Source organism: Meles meles, chromosome 1 (assembly GCF_922984935.1).
Source record: "Meles meles chromosome 1, mMelMel3.1 paternal haplotype, whole genome shotgun sequence".
In the NCBI taxonomy this organism is placed as follows: domain Eukaryota; kingdom Metazoa; phylum Chordata; class Mammalia; order Carnivora; family Mustelidae; genus Meles; species Meles meles.
Genome location: NC_060066.1, coordinates 200,282,790 through 200,303,863, shown reverse-complemented (window position 1 = coordinate 200,303,863; position 21,074 = coordinate 200,282,790). Strand labels below are relative to the sequence as shown.

The 21,074-nt window shown below is 47.2% G+C and overlaps 2 protein-coding genes across 9 annotated transcripts in view; one reads left to right on the top strand and one right to left on the bottom strand.

Annotated features, from left to right (window-relative positions):
- The window catches only part of KDM1A (lysine demethylase 1A), a 61,958-nt gene extending 46,581 nt beyond the window's left edge, over positions 1–15,377 (top strand). For all 4 annotated transcript variants that reach the window (XM_046023721.1, XM_046023737.1, XM_046023728.1 and 1 more), the window contains 11 exons: positions 1,667–1,809; positions 2,174–2,264; positions 3,466–3,600; positions 4,337–4,410; positions 5,365–5,476; positions 9,129–9,261; positions 10,905–11,092; positions 11,732–11,846; positions 13,121–13,248; positions 13,892–14,038; positions 14,913–15,377. In XM_046023721.1, coding sequence (XP_045879677.1) covers positions 1,667–1,809; positions 2,174–2,264; positions 3,466–3,600; positions 4,337–4,410; positions 5,365–5,476; positions 9,129–9,261; positions 10,905–11,092; positions 11,732–11,846; positions 13,121–13,248; positions 13,892–14,038; positions 14,913–15,098 — 1,452 coding nt within the window. In that variant the 3' untranslated portion in view covers positions 15,099–15,377. The remainder of the gene's footprint in view (positions 1–1,666; positions 1,810–2,173; positions 2,265–3,465; positions 3,601–4,336; positions 4,411–5,364; positions 5,477–9,128; positions 9,262–10,904; positions 11,093–11,731; positions 11,847–13,120; positions 13,249–13,891; positions 14,039–14,912) is intronic.
- A 1,372-nt stretch (positions 15,378–16,749) lies between these two features.
- The window catches only part of LUZP1 (leucine zipper protein 1), a 102,356-nt gene continuing 98,031 nt past the window's right edge, over positions 16,750–21,074 (bottom strand). For 4 of the 5 annotated variants that reach the window (XM_046023701.1, XM_046023687.1, XM_046023678.1 and 1 more), the window contains one exon: positions 16,750–20,692. In XM_046023701.1, coding sequence (XP_045879657.1) covers positions 20,537–20,692 — 156 coding nt within the window. In that variant the 3' untranslated portion in view covers positions 16,750–20,536. The remainder of the gene's footprint in view (positions 20,693–21,074) is intronic. The other variant, XR_006820874.1, reaches the window with a different exon arrangement.

The following is a 21,074-nucleotide window of genomic DNA, read 5'->3' as shown; positions in this document are numbered from 1 at the left end:
GCTCTGTATATGACCCATCACATCAGTGAGGAAAGCGGCTAACAGGAAAGTAAACGAAATTCCTGACAGGAGGGTGTCTTCCGTCAGCTGTGATAGCTGCGTCATCAGAACAGTTAGGGATGTCACCGGGAGCTCCTTCCTTTGGCCATGGAACTGAATGGGTAGGTCAGACGTGTTTGATCCACCAGGTCTCAGGTACGACTCGCACAGAAAGTGCACCAAGCATCCCAAGTCCGATTCTCTGCCTTATTTCTCAACCAGAAGATTCTGAGGGATTTCTGTTTCTTAGGCCAAGGGCGATTCTCTAATTCATAAAGATTTCCTAATCGCTCCCACCTTTGGCCTTTTAGAATTTGATACTTTCGAATGTGATTCCGACTGGGTCAGTTATGGGGTCATATTTACAGTTCCAGAAGAGAGTTGCGGTTCTTTGCCCTTTCTTTTTTGGGTGCAGATGATACTTCTTGCCGTGTTCTTTTGCCACACCGTGGCTCATCCTGTAGAGATAATCGTGTGACCCCCTCAGTGAAGGGGCAGAGACTAGGTCCTTACAAATTGTCTGTTTAATTGGAAAGGGCAAAAGCGCGGGCATTTCAAATGAGAGGAGGAATCTCACTGTGGTGATCTCATCCACAAGTTCCCCCGATTGTAAAACATCACTCCTCCTTGGCCTCAGTGTTTATTAGAATGTTCTTTAATGCTGTCTTCTTATTACCAATTTTGGGTTGGCTGTAAAGTGAAATTCCATATTTTGAATCCCATTTCCCAGTTGATGTGCAGTTAATTCTAGCAAGAGATGCTTGCTTTAGACATACTTGCTTTGGATATGCTTTTCCCTTCTTGCTGCTGCTGTGAATTCAGCAATAAAGTTGTAGATGCAGTTTCCTTTAGGACTGAATTGAGCAGCAGCAGAGGGATTCGTGTCAACCAGCTGATGGTATCAACAGGCAGGGGCACAGCAGGGACTAGGAATGTGATCTTGCAGCTTGATGATCTGCTTTGCAGTCTGCTCTCTTCCTGCACAGTAACGCGCCAGACCTGGTGCCTCAGTCACGCATAGTCTCAGCGCTTTGGACATTCAGCTCTGAACTTAATTGGTGCCATAAAACACACTGTTACTCTGCAAAAGCATGAAGGCGCTATTGTGTTCTTACTCATCGTCGTGAGTTTCACTTCTCTCTTCCTACTCCCACATCTTGAGGGAAAGGCAATACCTTGGGCTTCTTATTTTTTCATCCTGCCCTTTTTCTGGAAGGTCCTCAGGTGTGTTGACATAGTTTTTGTTCTTTGAGACTTTTCCAGTGTGTCGTTTGCATGTCAGCCCAGCTTCTCTCAGTGCATGTCAGCGCCAGGACACCTTGTGCCCCACACTACCTGAGTTAGCACCAGCTAGCACCAGTCTGAATTCTATGGCCATTAATAGAGATGGAGTCCAAGCTTGGAGGCCAAAATTGGGAGTATAGAAAATATCAGGACCAAACATTTCATACCTCATTTAATGGAGTTGACCACTTCATAGAAAAGAAAGTTGGCATCATTGTCCTCAAAGGTTCCCCCTTTGAGGTGCATATTTTGACCTTTGAAACTGTGGAGCATTTGTGTTTTCATGGATGATTATGTTCAGTCTTATTATAAGGACCAACTCTGCTATACTTCGGATTTTCAGGTTCCTAAAGAAAAAGATGAAATGGTCGAGCAAGAGTTTAACCGGTTGCTAGAAGCTACGTCTTACCTTAGTCACCAGCTAGACTTCAATGTCCTCAATAATAAGCCTGTGTCCCTTGGCCAGGCACTGGAAGTTGTCATTCAGTAAGTACTTTGATACTGCTTATTGAATAGTGAATTCCACTTAGAGATTTGCTGTTTATGCTTTGATGTTTTCAGCAGGTCTTATTTGAGTGAGTTTTCACGTATTTTCTTGTGAATTAATTAAGTCTCAAAACCATTTTTGAAAATGATCCTTAAGACCCCTCTCAGTTCTAAAATTCACAGCTTTTATGGTATTGAACTATATTTAACATAGCCTAGAAAACAGTTTGCCACCTGCCAACTTTCTTGTTCCAAAGTATTAGAAATTTCAGTGGGCTTTGATGTCCTTGAATGTTTTTGATACATTCCTGTCTTGGGTACAAAGCCGGCTGTGTGACCAGGCTGTATGTATTGTCTCTTTTAGGTTACAAGAAAAGCATGTCAAAGATGAACAAATTGAGCATTGGAAGAAGATAGTGAAGACTCAAGAGGAGTTGAAAGAACTTCTTAATAAGGTGAAATTTTATATTTTCTTCATAGCTGAAGATGTATTAGTGCGGGTTGGGGGGGCTTGAGAAATTTTCAGTTTTGTTTTTTTCCCTCGCAGTCCCCACGCAGCTGGGACTCATTATTCTTTAAAAAAAAAAAAATGACTAACAAAAGACACGGTTTTATCTGTCTTTCGGTATGGTATTATTGGCAAGTTGTTGCCAGGGGAAGTAGATCTTTCCTGTGTCAGTTTCCCTTTGGCAAAGCTAGCCCAGTGCCCTCTGCTGGCTTCTGTGATGAGAGGGAGATCAGCTGTGCTGGAGTCGAATTCCCACTGAGGAGGATGACAAGTCTGCATCCGGGACCATAATTCATTGCCGTAATTATTTCGCTTGAGGTGCCAGTTATGGGGATAGTCCTTAGTGGTGTGTCTGCTGAGGACTCTTCTTTCCCACCACTTCACAGCGTCCTGGTTCCAGACTGGGAAACCATTTGTTCTCTCCTGATCCTGCCAGCTGCGAATGTAGTATCAGCTTAGGGAGAAAAGATGAAGTGGGACGGCCCTTGGGGGGAGCTTTTTAATGCAAAATCTGGATGCATCTTGTGACCATACTCTTGCCTCCCTCTCTCACTGTGCTTTGTTTCTTCCTCCTGTCCAGTGAGAAGAGGTCTGTGCCCACCTTCTTCATGGATTGTGTGTGGCACGTGTGAATTGAGCAGAGGCTGGAGGACAGCCAGCTGGCAGGATAGCTGTGGGGCCCAGTGCCATCAGAAAGCTGAGAGGCTAACATTAGGAATGGCTCTGGAAGGTTCTGTGTGGTGGTATAGCCTTTACATAATTTAGAAAACAAATCATGACAATTTGTTCCCCAAAACAATAAGTTTAAGTGGTGCTTTGTCCTGGAATTTGATTTTTATATACATATATACATACACACACACACACATTTTTAAATTAATGGAACATTTCTGGTTCTCTCTTTGTTTTAGAAGGCAGGGATGATCTTACTTCTCTGATAATGGTGTGATTCCTATGTGTTGAACCGTATAGGATTTTTTCCCTATTCTAAAATGTCATGATGTAGAAGAGGTATTGAAGAGTCTCAAGGACCTTGCATTGTAACCTGTTTTGGTGTAACTAGCAGCTTAGGGGGAACTGACACATGTGATTTGGAGATGGATTACATCACTATCCGAAATGGTAAATGCGTATTTTTTCCCTCTTAGATGGTAAACTTGAAAGAGAAAATTAAAGAACTCCATCAGCAATACAAAGAAGCATCAGAGGTCAAGCCACCCAGAGATATCACTGCCGAGTTCTTAGTGAAAAGCAAACACAGAGATCTGACTGCTCTGTGCAAGGTGGGGTGTCCATACCTAGACGGTTTTCCTTGGAATCCTAAGAAAGAGCATAGGTCTGGGAAGCGCTGGAAAAGGGAGAGCCCCTGACTAATCACGGGTGCCTGTGGTAGGAAGAAGAGGATTTAATACACAGGAACCAAGGGGACTGAATGGGTCAGTTTGGTTTGAGATCTGCTTTTTCTGCAGAATTTCTACTTTGTTTTCACAGTCTTGTGCTTTAACTTACCTACATCTCAGTGCAGCTCCCTGTCATAGTTTGTCCCTGTCAGCTTAGAATAGTAACATAGACTGTCGTCATTTGATACCAGAACTCTCTGGTTGAAATCCCTCAGTATCTCTCAGCCACGGGAGCTTAGATTCCGTGACCACCTCATCTGTGACACAGTGTTAATACTTCTCCTTTGTAAGAGATCTAAAATGCTTTGTCCTGTGCTAGGGACATGGGAAATGCACAGGAAGTCATAGTTGCTGGTCTTTCTCACTCTTTCTTTGTAGCGCACTAGTGTGCTAGTCTTCCTTTATCTCCTCCTCCTGCACGCCCTCTCCCTCCTCTGCATCCCGCCTTCATTCCAGGCTCACATTGTAACTGGTCTCCAAGAACAATCAAGAGCCCTGATCCAGCCTTAAGCCGAGGCCCACTCGCAGATGTGACCTGGACAGGGAGGTGGTCCAGGCCTTACACTTTGAGGTATAAATGAGATTGGTCTCTGACCCATTAATCTCTTAATTTTACCAGGAATATGACGAATTAGCTGAAACACAAGGAAAGCTAGAAGAAAAACTTCAAGAATTGGAAGCCAATCCCCCAAGGTGAGGAAAATACACAAATGTTCAAAGGATAGCAAAAGCTATCCTTTTGCTCTTCTCTGTCATATTTAGAGGGAAAATTACAAACCACTGTGGGCTTTTATTTATGTCCAGTGAATGGATTGTGATTTTAATGGGTAGGAGTGCCCTATTTAAATACATTTGTTTTTGAAAAGGTAACCTTTCTCCATAAGATACCGTATTTGAATGAAATATACCGTCTTCCTGTGAGTGGAGTAGAAGGTGGTATTGCTTTAAATTCCCCTAATTCTGATGACTAGGAAAGTATTCTACTTTGTTTCCATTGGATTTTTGATAGTGAGAACTTACATGCTGGTACTGTCTGTGCTCCATGGTGCATCTGGCCTCCCGTACTTCTGCTCTGTTCTGGAGCTGGGGATGCTACCCACTCTTGCTTTTTTTTTAAAAAAAAAAAATTTTTTTTTTTTTTTGCTTTATTTATAAAACAAATAAGCTTTTATAATGCCAGGTACTGATATGAAGAAGTTTTTTCTTTTTAAGATTTTTATTTATTTGACAAAGTGAGAGAGCCAGCAAGCGAGCACAAGCAGGGGGAGAGGGAGAGGGAGAAGCAGACTCTCCACCAAGCAGGGAGCCCTATGTGGGACTCAGTCCCAGAACCCTGGGATCAGGACCGGAGCCGAAGGCAGATGCTGAATTGACTGAGCCCCCCAGGCGCCCTGTCTCCACCACCGCCCCACCCCCAGGCAAATGAAGCCTGATAGTAATTCGCTTTATGTAGTGCGCTTGGCACTGCTCTTGCCCGGTAATAAAGGAGTTTATGAGACAGATAAGGTCCTACTTTTTGACTTGTAATTTCTTTGTATAAGGCACACAGTACCAGGCTTAGGTTTCCTGTTACTGAGATGGTCCCCATTCGCCCACTGAGGATAGTAGTCCTTTAGTGACCTGTCCCTCTCTGTTTTCATCTTGCAGTGACGTGTATCTCTCCTCAAGAGACAGACAAATACTTGATTGGCATTTTGCAAATCTTGAATTTGCTAATGCTACACCTCTCTCTACACTCTCCCTTAAACACTGGGACCAGGTAAAATTCCTTTATCATTTATTTTGTTGCACATTGTCTTTGAGAGGGGTCTTAGGAGAAACTTAATTTGTATGTGTGTGTGTTTAAATAGCTTTGTTAAGAGAGGATTTACATTACAGTACAGTTTACCTATTTTTTTTTTTAAGATTTTATTTATTTATTTGACAGACAGAGATCACAAGTAGGCAGAGAAGCAGGCAGAGAGAGATGCGGGGCTCGATCCCAGGACCCTGGGATCATGACCTGAGCCGATGGCAGAGGCTTTAACCCACTGAGCCACCCAGGCGCCCCCAGTTTACCTATTTTAAGCAAACAAGTTCAAGTTTTGCCAAACATACATAGTCTTGAATCACCACCATAATCAAGATACAGAACATTTCCATCCCGGAAGGTTCTTCCTTGCCTTTTTGCAGTCAGTCTCTAGCCCTCCCACTCCTGGCCCAAGACGGCCCCTGATTTCCTTTCTGTCACTGTAGTTTTGCTTTTTCTAGAATTGCCTATATGTTGAACCATATGGCATATGACCATACAGAATGTAGCGTTGTGTGTCTGAGTTCTTTCACTTAGCAGAGTTGCTGAGATTCACGTGTGTTGTTGGCATATCAGTGGTTGGTTTCTTTTCATTGTTTAGTCTGTCGTGTGGTGCGCGGGAGATGGCTTGTCCATACACTGGTGCACCGGTGGGCACTCGGATTGCTTCCAGGCTTTTTGGCTATAAGTGACTGGAGCTGCTGTGAACAGTCACATCTTTGTTTTGGGTATATGTCTAGGAGTGAGATTGCTGGGTCTTAAATGTAGATTTTTTTTTTAAAGATTTTATTTGACAGAGATCACAAGTAGGCAGAGAGACAGGCAGAGAGAGAGGAGGAAGCAGGCTCCCCGCTGAGCAGAGAGCCTGATGTGGGGCTGGATCCCAGGACCCCGAGACCATGACCCAAGCCAAAGGCAGAGGCTCTTCCCTCTGAGCCACCCAGGCGCCTCTCAAATGTAGATTTTTAACTTTATAAGAAACTCCAAACTATTCCGAATTGCGTTCCCACCAGCAGTGTATGAAAGTTCTAGTTGTTCCACATCCACACGAACACTTGGTACTGGCAGTTTTTAAAAAATTCAGCCATTCTAATGGGTGTATAGTACATTTCACTGTGGTGGTTATTTGCATTTCCCAAATGATGGGTGATGTGAAACACCTTTTCTTGTACTTACTGGCCATTTGTCTGTCAGTTCTTTGGGGAAGAAATCTGTTTAGATCTTTTGCCCATTATTTTATTTTTTTAAAGATTTATTTATTTATTTGACAGAGATCACAAGTAGGCAGAGAAGCAGGCGGAGACAGAGGAAGGGAAGCAGGCTCCCGCTGAGCAGAGAGCCTGATGCGGGGCTCGATCCCAGGACTCCCAAGACCATGACCCAAGCCAAAGGCAGAGGCTTTTCCCCCTGAGCCACCCAGGCGCCCCTGATCTTTTGCCCATTATTTTAAAATCTAGTTGTCTTCTCATTAAATTGTGTAAGAGTTCATTATGTTCCTTCGATCCTTGATATAATTCCTTTGTCAGATTTTTGTTTTGTAAATATTTTCTTCTGGTCCTCCCCCCCCCCCCCCATTTTCTAAATGGTATCTTTCACAGAGCAAAACTTTTTAATTTTATAAACTTCGTATTTCCTCAACTCTCTTTTGTAAGCTTCATGCTTTTTGTATCCTGAAAAATCTTAGTCTAAACTTAGATCACTATATTTTCTCTTGTTTTCTTCCTGAAGTTTTATGGACTTAGCCCTAATGTTAGGTCTGTGATTCATTTTGAGCTAATTATCGTGTACAATGAGGTATGAGGGTAGGGTTCATATTTTTCCATATGGTTTTGTTTTGGTTTTTTTTAAGATTTTTATTTATTTATTTGACATACAGAGATCACAAGTAGACAGAGAGGCAGGCAGAGAGAGAGGAAGGGAAGCTCCCCACTGAGCGGAGAGCCCGATGCAGGGCTCGATCCCAGGGACCCTGAGATCATGACCTGAGCTGAGGGCAGAGGCTTTAACCCACTGAGCCACCCAGGGGCACCTCCATATGGTTTTCTAATTATTCTAGCACCATCCTTTTTCTTCATTTGTCTTGGCACCTTTTTTGAAAATCGGTTGACCATGTGTGAGACTGTTCATGGTTACTCCTTCTAGTCACTCATTTGTCCACATGCCACTATCATATGGTCTTAATTACTGTTCCTTTATGGTATGTCTTGAAATTAGGTAGTGTAAGTTCTTCAACTTTTTTTTTTTTTTTTGGTCTACTTTAAGTCTTCTGTATTTCCATAAAAATTTTAGAATCAGCTTAACAGTTTCTATTAAAAAATGCCTTCTGGGATTTTGATTGGTATTGGTATATCTCCATTTATTTAGGTTTTCTTTAATATTTTTCAGCCATGTTTTACCGTTCTCAGTGTACAGGTTTTACACTAGTCAAATTACTGTTAAGTATTGTAAGTGTGAGTTACTCTTGAACTGCTGAGAAGTCACCGGGCTTCTTAGAAATTAAATGGCTCAATCTCTAAATCTGAGACTTTGGCCAGACCTAAGACTACAGAAGTAAATATTAGACTCCTACTCACATATTTTCATTTCCGTTGTACATTTTGCTCATAAAATTAGTTCAAATTCTTAATCTTTAGGTTATACTTCTGTATTCTTTAGTGTTTGACTTAGAGTGAGGATTGGACCTATTAGTGGTAAAAATCTTACAGAATTCCAGTTACAGAATAGGTAATTACAGTTGTTGCTGTTGTTTTTCCATGTAATACTAAATTAGACCCTTGTCACTGATTTATCATTTGAATTTTCAATATATATCCATTCGTCATCTTATTAAATTCCGGGTGTAGGTGAATTGAACTGATCAGTATGGGGAGCAGATGAATCAGTCACTAAGTAGTGAGAGTTCTGCCAACCCAATATTTTTATCTAATTCAAAAGACTCATGCTTGTTTTCTACCAGAAATTTCATGAGATTAGAAAATACTGACTAGCCTTCAGAAAATTTTTCAGTAAATTCAAAGAAGTAAGATCATTTTGGGGCTCCTTCCAGGCCACATGTTGACTTCTTTACTCTAGGGAGCCTCTTGGGCCAGTCTTTATAATCCCAGATTGTTTTTATCTAGTTTGACCAACTTTAGTTTTGGAAGTCTTCCTCATCTTTCAAGTCTGTAAGTTTAAGAAATAAAAACTGATTTTGCTCTTAGGTAAAAGAAAACGTAATTAGGATGGTGAATCTGATATTCTACCAAATCTGTAGTGCATTCAAAAGCCAAACATCTGAATTTATTGAATCCTCTTTCTCCAAGAGATCCCACCCTCCACCCCCAGGTAGTCTGGACTGAGGGGTTGGGTGTGAGACTGTGAGGAGAAAACTCAATCTAGAGAAGAGCAAACTGCCCTAATGTTACTGCCCAGAGATGGCCATTAGGGACACGTAAGCATTTTGTCTTCTCCCTCTAGTTTCCTGGGACAGCTGTCACTGAATACTGAATGGTGGTTCTTTGATTTCTGCCTTAGAATATTGGCTGTTTTCCACAAACAGTTGTTTTTTAGTGTTAATCTTACAGAATTCAGGATGTATGGCATAAATTAAGGAAATATGGATGGACTTTTCTGTCCTCTTTAGGATGATGACTTTGAGTTTACTGGCAGCCACCTGACAGTGAGGAATGGCTACTCGTGTGTCCCTGTGGCTTTAGCGGAAGGCCTAGACATTAAACTGAACACAGCGGTGCGGCAGGTTCGCTACACGGCTTCGGGTATGTCCCTGCTTCACTGGGGTGATAAGTCTCTGACTCTGAAATATGGTACCAATCTTTCGTTGAGTTTGACCTACAGGAAAAAAATCAGGTACATTTCCTGATAAAATGTCATATCATGTAAACTATGACTCGTAATTTTAAAAATTTGTAATGACAAAAGGATTGAGCCTGTAGAGCCTTTGGGCAGTCTGATCCATCGTTACGTAAATCAAAAAAATTGAGGCAAGTTTCCAATTTGTGTGTGAATTACTTTGATATCGTAACAACTGCCAGTGAGCTTGGACTTTTTTTTTTAAAGATTCATTTATTTGAGAGCGAGAGCAAGCACAAGGCAGGGGTGTTGGGGAGAGGGAGAAGCAGACTCTCTGCTGAGCAGGGACCCTCACATAGGTTCGATTCCAGGACCCCGGGATCACAACCTGAGCCAAAGGCGGACTCTTAACTGACTGAGCCACCCAGGCGCCCCACAGAGTGTATTCTTAAAGACTGGGATTTGGGCCTCTGGGCACAGTGGGACCCACTCCCTATATTTTACCCTCTGGGTCTTCCTCTTTGGATCCATTCTAGCCTTTCCTGTTCAGAGGGGCTAACTGCTCAGGCTGGTTTCTGGTACTGGGAGCATCACACTTCAGAGATGGCGTTGCCCTGATTCCCACAGGCAGAAGGCTCAGTGCTCACTGTTGCTGGTTTCGGGGCACATTTACTGCAGAGCACACAGAACCTGCTGTCCACCCATCTCTGGAATCAGTAGTCGAGAACTCTTGATGAAAGCTAATAACTGCACTCCCCTGCCCAGGGCCCTCATGACAAGTGGCGTTGTGGCCATAAACCTTGCTTGCCCATGGCCGCTTTTCTAGAATTGCAGAGACGACCGCAGATGTTCTTATTTTTACAGCCCCCGAGACCATTTTCCATTTGATTCCCCTCATTTGCAGCTTCTAGGTGATGTTGAGGCATGTAGCCTTTAAATAGCCTTCTGCAGGAAGGTGAAGAACAGTGGGAAAGGGGACATGAACCGAGCTTTTCTACCAGTTTTGAGCTGTTTATGTATTTTCTGAAATTTTCTGAAATAAATGGGTACTTACTGAAGAAAATAGAGGAAAAGGCACTCTTTTCAGTGCCGTTGCTGTGGTCCACTCTGAGCTTTCTGCAGACTCTGGCAGGCGAGGCCTCCCAGTGCCATCTCCGGAAGAGCACGCCCTGCGCCCCGGTGGCACCCGTCGGTCTGCACCGCAGTCTTCTGGGGTCGTTCCTCTCGGTCCTTAGCAAACACCTAACCACCGTGGGGCGGCACTGCTTTTACTGTTACAGACCTTTATTCTTCACTTTGGTTGCAATTTACTTAACTCTTGGTAACTAATAAGGCTGTTAGCCTGGAAGATGACCAGTGTATGAGGAAGGGAAGACACGTACGGTGGAGAGCCGGGACTCCGGAGCTGACTGTTAGCGTTTGAGTCCTGGCGGTTCGTACCTGCGGGGCCCTGTCTAGTCACTTCGCCGCCACCTTGGTTTTCTTGTATTAAAAAGTGAAGAGAACAGGATATTAATGGGATCGTATGTAGATGCTCCCACGCATTGAATGTTCTGTACCATCCTTATCGCCAGTCGCCAGTAAAATCTTTTCCCTCCAACGTCTCTAGGGTGTGAAGTGATAGCTGTGAACACCCGCTCGACGAGCCAGACGTTCATCTACAAGTGCGACGCTGTTCTGTGCACGCTGCCCCTGGGGGTGCTGAAGCAGCAGCCCCCTGCCGTCCAGTTTGTGCCGCCCCTTCCTGAGTGGAAGACGTCCGCCGTCCAGAGGATGGGATTCGGCAACCTGAACAAGGTACTGGCCCTGGGCATCTCTCCACGGGCCCGTGGTGCGGTCCACGAGGATCATCGGGGTTTGCATTTCTGCACATTTGCTGTGCTCTCGGCTCTGAGAGATGAGGGTGAGAGGCCTGTCATTCGCTCATTTCCTTTCATTTCAGTGCCTGATTTTTTTAATAAATACACACACAGATAGATAGATGATAGATAGATAGATAGATAGATAGATAGATAAGGACCGAGTCTTCTGGGATCATTTTGCAGACCTAAGCCCACAAAAACAGCTCTAAATGTCTTTAATAATACATTCATGAGGGCGCCTGGGTGGCTCAGTGGTTTAAGCCGCTGCCTTAGGCTCAGGTCATGATCTCAGGGTCCTGGGATCGAGTCCCGCATCAGGCTCTCTGCTCTGCAGGGAGCCTGCTTCCCTCTCACTCTCTCTGCCTACTTGTGATCTCTCTCTGTCAAATAAATAAATAAAATCTTTAAAAAAAAAAAATACATTCATGACACGGATTTCTGGGCTTATGCGGAGAGTAGATGAGAGGAAACTTTGGTAACGCCTGAGAAGCAGTATTGGTGTCGAGGCCCAGCTCTGCTTCAAGCCCTGCTCTCTGAGCCCTGTCATCAGTCACAGGCTCCTTTTTTACAACAGGTGGTGCTGTGTTTTGACCGTGTGTTCTGGGATCCAAGTGTCAATTTGTTCGGGCACGTTGGCAGCACGACGGCGAGCAGGGGTGAGCTCTTCCTCTTCTGGAACCTCTATAAAGGTAACTGCTTCCTGGTTCTAATTTTTTTCATATTCTTATAGGAATAGAGAATTAGGAATATTCTGGGTTTTCTCAAATACATATTGTATTGCTTTTTTTCACTGATTCAACCAGCAATCCCAGAAATTCCTGCTAGCTGCTGGGGATATGGGAAAAAAAAAGTACCCATCATCAAAGAGCTCACATCCTAGTGGGAAGTACACTAAGGAGGCGAGCCTTCTAGGAACAGGGCTGTAAGTAGAGGCCCAGAGGGAAAGCCCAGGGCACTGCATAAGGAACATAAAAAGAAGAATCAACCCAGCCAGGAGGCGCAGAACCAGGGAAGCTTCCATAGGGGAACTTTATTCCTAATTCTCAGACTTTTGTACCTGACTGGCCCCTGAATCTTTGACTACTTCCTTTAGAACACATGTATCAAATCCCTGCCTCCTGTTTTCATTTCTGTTATAATTGGATTGCTCTCCTCTGTGGGTGCTTGAAACGTTTGTGTGTGTGTGTACAAGTAGACCTCCTGTCTTCTACCTCACGGTGTCTGTGTGTACTGTGTGGTCTGGGCCCGCAGAGCTTTTTTTCTTCTCTTTCTCCCCAGCGTAACATACTCTGCCCAGCCTTTCTGGCCTTGACCTGCCGCTCTTTCAGAGAGGCCTTCCAGGACACATACTTCTGCCTCAAACTAAATTAAGTCCCTGTATTCTTTTCTCTGTATCTTTTTTTTTTCTTCATTTGCTTTTATCAGCTCGTAATTACAGCCGTGTGATACATCTCTATGGATCCGTGGGGTTCTTCAGTCTAGCTTTTGTGTCCCAGCATCTCGTACTGTGCCTGTTACACAAGTCTGTTGCCTAAATAGTCTCCCAATGAGTGGGCGAAGGTGGTGATGGGCTTGGAGGGGCTTGGAGTAGTTAGAAGGATGTAGCTCTTGTCCTGGAGTCTAAGAGTGGTCAGGGCTAAGGACTCTATGCCTAAAATATAGGATTACCTTTTGGGTTTTTTAGCAGGGTCTGAAGTTATGTCTTCAAGATTTCTGTATTCTGCAGATTATAAGCGGTTAAGTACGTGAGTCACACTTTACTGACTAGAGTTTGCCAGCTGCCTTCTGAGGGATAGATTTTGAGTTGCAGTTTCAGAAACAGAACTTGTCTCTTGCAGGAGTGTTGCATGTCTGTCTGTTGGTCCTCCTGTTTCCGGGTGCCCAGAATAATGTAGGGCCTGATAAAGAAGTTCTTGAGAAGAGTCTGTAGGAACCCCTGGCATTGTTCTTTCTGTTTCTCCAGCTCCAATACTACTGGCGCTAGTGGCAGGAGAAGCTGCCGGTATCATGGAAAACATAAGCGACGATGTGATTGTCGGCCGGTGCCTGGCCATCCTCAAAGGAATCTTCGGCAGCAGTGCAGTGCCGCAGGTAAGAAAGTGGGAAGGGCCACGTGGGGATCAAGGTTCACACTAGCGCAGGGTTTGACACAGCAGTTTCAGCCGGAACTGAGAGGTGTGCTGGGTTTCCATGAAGACGAGTGTTTGCGGTCTGTGTGTAAATGTGGGATTCAGGAAAACCCCCCCACCCAGCACCTGGGCTGGGGGACTGAGAAGGGTTTGCTGCATATCCCTGCTGGCCCCATCCGGCACACCTGCGTGTGGAGTCCTGCCACTCCCGCCTTTGAGTCAAAAGGGTCAGACTCCCTCATGGAAGAGCAGCTTGGCACTTTGTTCGGTTCTTTAGGCCCACTGAGAGAAGCACTAGATCCTTATGATTCCTTTGAAAGAAGGCACATTAATGCTTCATGGGAATTAATGAGAAAATAAAGGTCAAGTCCTGGGGAGATCTATGGATTTCCTAGGCAGGGGAACGTGGATGCTTAGTTGGAAGCCATTTGCGTTGTGTGTTTGAAAGCGGAAGCATCCATCCCATGGCTGACTCGTGTCTCCTGCCTCTTTGCCTTTGCTCCTCTGTTGTATCCCCACCCACCACAGCTTTCCCACCTTTCAGAGAGGACTGGTTTGTCCTCTGCCCTGTAGTTAGTAACTTCTGCTCGTGCTTTTTTCTTCAGCCCAAGGAGACTGTGGTATCTCGCTGGCGTGCTGATCCCTGGGCCCGGGGCTCCTATTCATATGTAGCTGCAGGATCTTCTGGAAATGACTATGATTTAATGGCTCAGCCAATCACTCCTGGCCCCTCAATTCCAGGTGCTCCACAGGTAAGAAACTGGCAAACTACCTGGGCTTATTTGGGAAAAGGCCAGTATCCCAGGATTTCAAGGTAAACAACCATGCCACAGGGGGGTTGTTTTTGCCGGCGGGGGTTGGGGGGGGTTCTGGTGCTGGTGGTTAGATTTTAGTTGTTCTCTCCTTGGACCCTTTCAAATAACCAAGAGCAACATAAAAGGGAGGATCAGTATTACTTGTGTCTGATTCCTCACATTCTGGCACTGTAAATCTGGGCAGTCCATATTCAATTCAGAATGGAAGAATCCATAGGAGAAGCCAATTACTTTTCCCTTATTCAAACTTTTTCCCCTTAAAAAAATTTTTTTTAGTTGCACCCCGTTTTGTAATGGCTCACAGGATTGTTGCAGGGTGTCCGTCACTAGGGACATGTCAGTCTCCAGGACATGCCCCTGAGGGGTCCTTGTTTAGATGCCAGACCCAGCTCCAGAGCTCAGGACCCTGTGAGCCCGCTCCGGAGCTGAGAAGCAGGGCTGTTCCTGAGTTAGACGCTGGGTTCTGTGGCAGAGTAATCAGGAACCCCTGTGCCCCAGGAGGTACTGTAGGAGGCAAAGGAAGCTGTAGAACTGGGTGTCCCCCAGCATCCAGTGATAAGTAAGAACAGGTTCAGTCCTGCTTTACTCTAGGACTAAGGCTGACTTGGCTGAGTTTTACTGTTGCATTTCTACTTTGGTCATTTCTAGAATACTCACTGATGAGGGAGATCCTTTTTGGTAGAATGATGGTCTGTGACTGGCGGGGCAGCCTTCAGAGGCCAATAGGAATGTGGCAGTTCAAACACAACAAAAAGGAAAGTTCCTGTTTGCAACCGGCTGATGCTTCTCTCCATTTGTTTTCCTGCAATAGCCAATTCCACGACTCTTCTTTGCCGGAGAGCATACGATCCGGAATTACCCAGCCACCGTCCACGGCGCTCTGCTGAGTGGGCTGCGAGAAGCAGGAAGGATTGCAGACCAGTTCCTGGGGGCCATGTACACTCTGCCTCGCCAGGCCACACCAGGCGTCCCCGCACAGCAGTCCCCAAGCATGTGAGACTGATGGGTTCTGAGGGAAGCAGACACTGTGAGTCTTCTGCCGTGCGAGCAGAGCTCTTGGAGCAATACTGGATCCCACTAAGGAACTCATGATGCTGGGTGGCCAAGGTGGTGGCCTCCTTTGAGTGACTTAGAGCTAGAGGGGCAGTTGTCCGTTAGTGTGGAAGTCGGTGTTCTTCCTCAAGACTGAGGTAAGCAGGTGTCTTGAGGGGACATCGTAGTCTCTTGGTGTGTGGTGGTTTTTTATATTTTAAAAATAAAGCTTCATATAAAATTCTTTTTCATTGTTTCCCCTTTAGATTTATATAGCGGGTGCTGTGCCTTTAGAAATGCCAGTTTTCTCCATGTTTAAATAAGGAGGATGTTTATATAAAGGCAACAGATGGCTTGGCCAGGTCTCAAGGTAGGGTTGAGGGGAGCTCCGCAGAAGCAAAGGGCTTCGTGATCCTTGGAACTAGGGTGTTCCCCACTGGGACTACGTATGGGGTGATTACGCCAAGAGTATAAAGCTACAGGTCAAGCCTAAGGAATCAGAGGAGACTCTGAATTTTTAAAATAAAACAAGGCACAGAGTTTGGGTGGATCTCTGAGCTACTACTATTCCGGCTTCACTCCCCAGGTTCCCTCCATGGGTCTAACTTTCCACTCTTGTCCAACACACTGGCATAGAAATTTTAGGAAGTGTTACACAAGGAGATCGAGGGTTTAGGTGACTTAGCTATCATTGTCAGTCTCCTAGCGCTGCTGTTGGCAGAGGACCACTGCAGGCGCTGAGGAAGATTCCATTTCCTTGCCTTTTGAGCTTTTTTTGCGGCCCCTTCCTCCCTTTTCAGAGCACATCACTCTAGTTCCCGCTTTGCTTGTTCTACCGTCCTGTCTCCCTCGTACAAGGATACTTCTGATTTCATTTAAGGCCCACCCAGATCATCTCCCCATTTCAAAATCCTTACTCATGTCTGCGAAGTCCCTTTTGTCATATAAGGTAAAAACATTTTTACAAGGGAACAGTAACTGTTCCTTCTCAAGGGCTCCTAACACTGTTACTACAAACGCGCGTACATTATCTGTTTGCTTTTACTTGTTAGTCAGTTCTTCCTTATAATTAGCCTAAATGAGGTTTATTCTTAGTAAGATTTGAGGGTTGTTACAGGGTGGGCTAACAATAGGATAAAGATGGAGGTAAAGGGGGCTTCCCCTAGTCTTCGAGTAACAGCGGCAGGGAAGTCTGTACACCAGGACCAGGGCGAGTGGTGGAAAGTATATAGACTTTGAACTACGACCTGTGTTTAAAATAAAACAAGGCACAGCTCTGCCACTCGTACTGTTACCTCAGGTGGGGGGTCCAGCGTTAGGTGCTTTAGAAGTTGTTTTTTTAAATAAATGGCATAGGTACCTTCAGACAGACCCTTCCATGTGCGGACAGACAAGCCTAAAACTAAGAATCCCAGCAGCTGTTTGCTGCATGTCAGGCCAGTTATGTGGGTGCTAGGCGTGTCCTCTTCCAAGCCCCAGCATGTCGCCTGTCCTTGCATCAGCATCACTGAGAAGTTGGTTTATCAAATACAGTGAGATACACTAGCTGCGCCGATGCCCAGACGACAGCTGTACTCAGGTGACGACAAAAATGGCACCAGGGACTCACACACGAGCACATGGAAACTAGGGAGCTTTATTGGTTACATATTGTGCCGCAGAGCCAACAGCAGAGCCAGCAGCCAGCATTCGAGCCCGAGGATACGTGCAGACAGGCAGCTTCCACTATACACATGCACCCAAGGCGCCCTGAGTCCCTGCTCATGGCTTCGCCCTGGTTTCCAGCAACAGGGTCCGGCCTCCTTGGTCCCAGGCTTGGAGCAGGAATGTAGAAGCTGCTGCACCTAGACTCCAAGGGGCGGGGCTGAGGCCAGAGCGCCTGCCGGAACGAGCAGATGTGGACTGAGAGACGGAGGCCCCCCCAGCAGAGGGGGTCTCTGATGCATCGACAGTTTTGTGAGGTCTACTCTCCCAGCCCTCCCAATCTTTAAAATACAAAAAAATAGACTTTATTCTCTTAAAAATACATTCCTTTCAGTACATGTTCTGAGCTGTGAAGCAGCAGGAAAATAGGGCCCCTTCCTATGATCTTGGCTATGAGGCTTCGAGGAGAACCCTGGGCCCCACCCGGGGTTGTCAAAAGATAATCCCTAAAAGCAGCTCTTCCCAAGCAGTCCTGTCAGAGTAACAACAAATCCCACATCCACAGAGGCTCTGGGTCCCTGTTCCTTACTGGGCAGGGGTAGCACTTGCCACTGACCCACCACATGTAGAGCACTAAAGCTGCCCCAGGATCCCAGGTCCTAGACAACAAGAGGAGGGGGAGGATTTATGTGTGGACCTGCTGGTGACCGAGGCCAGAGTCTCGGGCCCAACTGCAGATCCCCTTCAGCCCGCGCTGGCTCACTGTCAGGCTAAAGCAGAAACAGCCATGGCTTCCTCAGGTGGTTTTAGTGCCAGAGTGGTGAGAGCGTGGCCTCTGATATGCAGCCACCTCGCGTACTTTCTCCAACCACGCAGCTCTGAGCACAGGTGCCCCGGGGACCCCCCCCCCCCCCCCGCAGCTAGCCGCCGGCCAGTAAGAGCTGGGGTTAGAGGCACGCTGCGGTGGCGGCTTGTCCTGAAAGTGGGTCTGTTGGCTGGGACGGCAGGGATGTTTGGTTGATCGGACAGCTATTTAATCACTAGGTCTCCCCTATTTGGTGAAAGTTTCCTCCAGGACCCCTGACCGTGAGGTCCAGATGGTCACACACAGGTCGCTTTTCAGAAAGGGGCCTTCGAACTTTGGAATTTGAGAGCCAGCCTTGCCAGCCACTTGAAACCTAGAGGAACCGAGCCTCCAGCCTTCGTTTGCTATTATAAATGGTATCGTCTGCAATGCTGAGGACACTTAAAAATAAAATCTATTTTATAACGGTTCTAGAAAGTATGCAGAGTAAGGAAACACAATATTTATCCTGAAATAATTGTTACAATCAAACCCTATTGCACTCAGATTTTTAAGACAGCAGCCCCCAGCAAGAGGGCAGCACCGCTGTCCTCTTCCACAGAGCATCCTGGGGAGTGGCAGATGTTGATGCTGCTGCAATGTGGAAAGATCCAGACTTTGGCACCAGGAGCTACAGCACCAGAATCCAGGGCTCCAACGCCCGAAGACGAGAATTATTGGCGAAATCTCTGTAGGCATGGCTTGGCACCCTTTTGTTTCTACCAGCAGAGAAGAGCCGCAGAATTCGTTTCCTGTAACCTCAGCTGACCACCGCAGAGGCCCATTTCCTTCGGACTCTCAAGGTTGCCAGCCAGTGAAGAATGGCAGGGAGGCTGCAGGGGAGAGGGTGCAACCTCAGGTAAGCTAGTTTCTAGCCAGTGACCCGGGAGCAGCAGCAGGTAGAGATTCTGAAAAGAGCATCTTGAACTGAGCGTGTGAGGCAGCAAAATGGAGAAGCTACACGGCAAAGCCCTCAGACTGGCAACAACTCCAGAAAATGGAAGTCGGCGCACAACTTTCCTGCCCCCGAAAGGGAGCTAGGTGTGCCCCCACGCCGTCTCCAGGGTCACTAGGACTGATGGCACACAAGGGCGTGATGAGCGCTGGTTCCCACCGAGTGCAGGCCGGGAAGACGCTCGCAAAGCACAGCAACACGAGATGGCGGACTGGTGGCCAACTGGGGTCCCGAAAGCCAGGGAACGCTACGGGCCGCGTGGGCATAGAAGCCATCTGATCCCCATCTGATCCAATCCCTCCTCTCACAGACCAGAAGAGCGACCAAGCTTCACGGAGTCCATCCACATGATGTTTAAAACACGGAAAGAACAAAGGCCCACGAAAACATGGCAGGAGGGAGGACACCTTCCCTGAACCCATCTGGATGCTACCTTCCAGAAGCAGAATGAGACCCCACAGGACAGTGTAAACAGAACAATCTCAGAATGCCAGACTTAGGACCCTTAGAGACCATTTCAAAGAATTCACTTTACAGATAAGGAAACTGAGGCCCCAAGAGGACAGTGACTTGCCCAAAGTCACACAGCAACACAGTACAAAGCCATGAAGAAAACAGCTTTCCTGACTCCTAGTTATGCTCTTTCCCTAGGAAGGAACAGTGTCTGCGTCATTACAAGTAGCCTTTGAAAAGGGATCCCTTCTTTGAACTGCGTGTTATACAAAAAGCCGTGCCAAGAATATATGGTTCTTTGTAACTGCCGCCCCCCCAACCCCCCCGGTGACTGGTATAAGAAAACTAATCAATTGTTTATTTGTGTGGCTTCCTGAAAGCTTTGCTGCCTTTTGCATTGTACAAACCTGGGGCCCTCGACAGGCATTTAGTATGACCTGTCCTCCAGTGAAGTCCTAATGACAGTTTGCAGAAGCCAAGGGCCCGCTCCTGTAGGAATGCCTCAGCCTGGTAAAGTGCAACACCTCCTCCCCGGGGCGCGAAGGAAGAGGAACGAGTCGACGCCTCTCATGGAAATATTGCTTTGTGGAGTGACGGCAGACGCTTCTTCCTGCCCACTTTCCCCCTTGCTGGGCACTTCCTAGAAGGCAGAGTACGCTGGGTCAGGCCCAGTTTAGTTCCGGAATATTCCAAAGGGTGGAAATGCCAGAGTTGGCCTAAGTCTCCAGCCGAGGGAGAGGGGCAGGCAGTGCCAGCAGCATTATTGGTGCCCAGGAAAGGAGATGCGTGAGGCTTGTGCGCTTCCAGGTGCCTTTGGAAGGTGAGCAGAGAGCCAGGGAGGGGGAGGGATGACATCATTCCGAGAGGTGGGTACCCGTGTGTTCCGCCCCAGGGGGCCATCGTCAGCCAGGGGGCCGTGTCCGAGAAGCGCCAGCCTGAAGGTTGCTCCCACAGTCCCTTAGAGGCAGCACAGACCTCTTCTGCTGTCCAAGTCTGAGGAACGCCAAAGGGGAGAGGAGCGGGTGCCCCCCAGTGGAGCCAACGGCTGCTGAGTCTCAGCAGGTACTCGGGCCCCTAGAGCAGACAAGGAGTGAACGGGGTGCGGTGAGGAGACCAAGAAACTAGCCGCGCTGAAGGGGTGCCCTCTGCCCCACCGAGGAGCAGAGAAGGGCCTCCGGCTGCTGTTGTGCTGTGAGGATACAAGGGCTTTCTATAGCTTTCCCCATCTGGGGGCCAGCGGGGCCTACGCGACCTGGGGACAGGGACGAGGAGAGAGGACTCATGCGTCGGGGAAGGCTGAGCCCGCGTGACTTATGTCCAGCTTGTAGTTTCTGAGCCCCTCTGGCCAGTTGGCAAAATGACCTGAGCCACAGCCTGGTCTGCCGTCGTCTCCCAGCCAAGGCCTGGTGTCTAGCCGGGTTAACGGGCCTTGCATCCTTCGTAGGGCAGGAAGGCAGGAGAGAGGAGAAGCGGGAGCAGAGGAGACAGCAGACCTCACCCAGCTGGCTCAGTTGTCCTCGGCGCAGGGCCGGGCTGGCCGTAACCGCTCCTCGGCCCAGGCTCGCCCCGACTCTGACGGCCCCGGCTTTGCAGGCAGCTCACACCGCTCCAGGGGGTTGTGCGGTCGCCTGTGGACACCGGGTGTGCAGTCGTACCCGTCCTCCTGTGCCAAAAAGGACAGAAGTGAGCTGTGGAGGACAACAGCAAGTGACATGCTCATTCCCTACCCCAGGCCAATTTAAACATTCTTTGGAAGCGAGGAGAGACCACACCCCCAGGCTGCTGGGGCTTGTCAGGTGGGACAGGGACTGGGATGGGGGCACGGGGCCAGCCCCATAAGCAGGGGCCCGGCACTCCTTGCGTTCTGCCTGTGCAGGCTGTGTGCTTCTTGGGGTGAGCCATTTCCCTGCTTGGGGAGTGAGAAGGTATACTGGAGAGGAAGCCAGACCAGGCTCTTCCTACTTCCCACCTATAAACTACCAAAAAGCCAGGTCTCTTCCCTCTCAGGTCCTGTGCATATCCCTCATCCTCCCTCAGATAGCCAA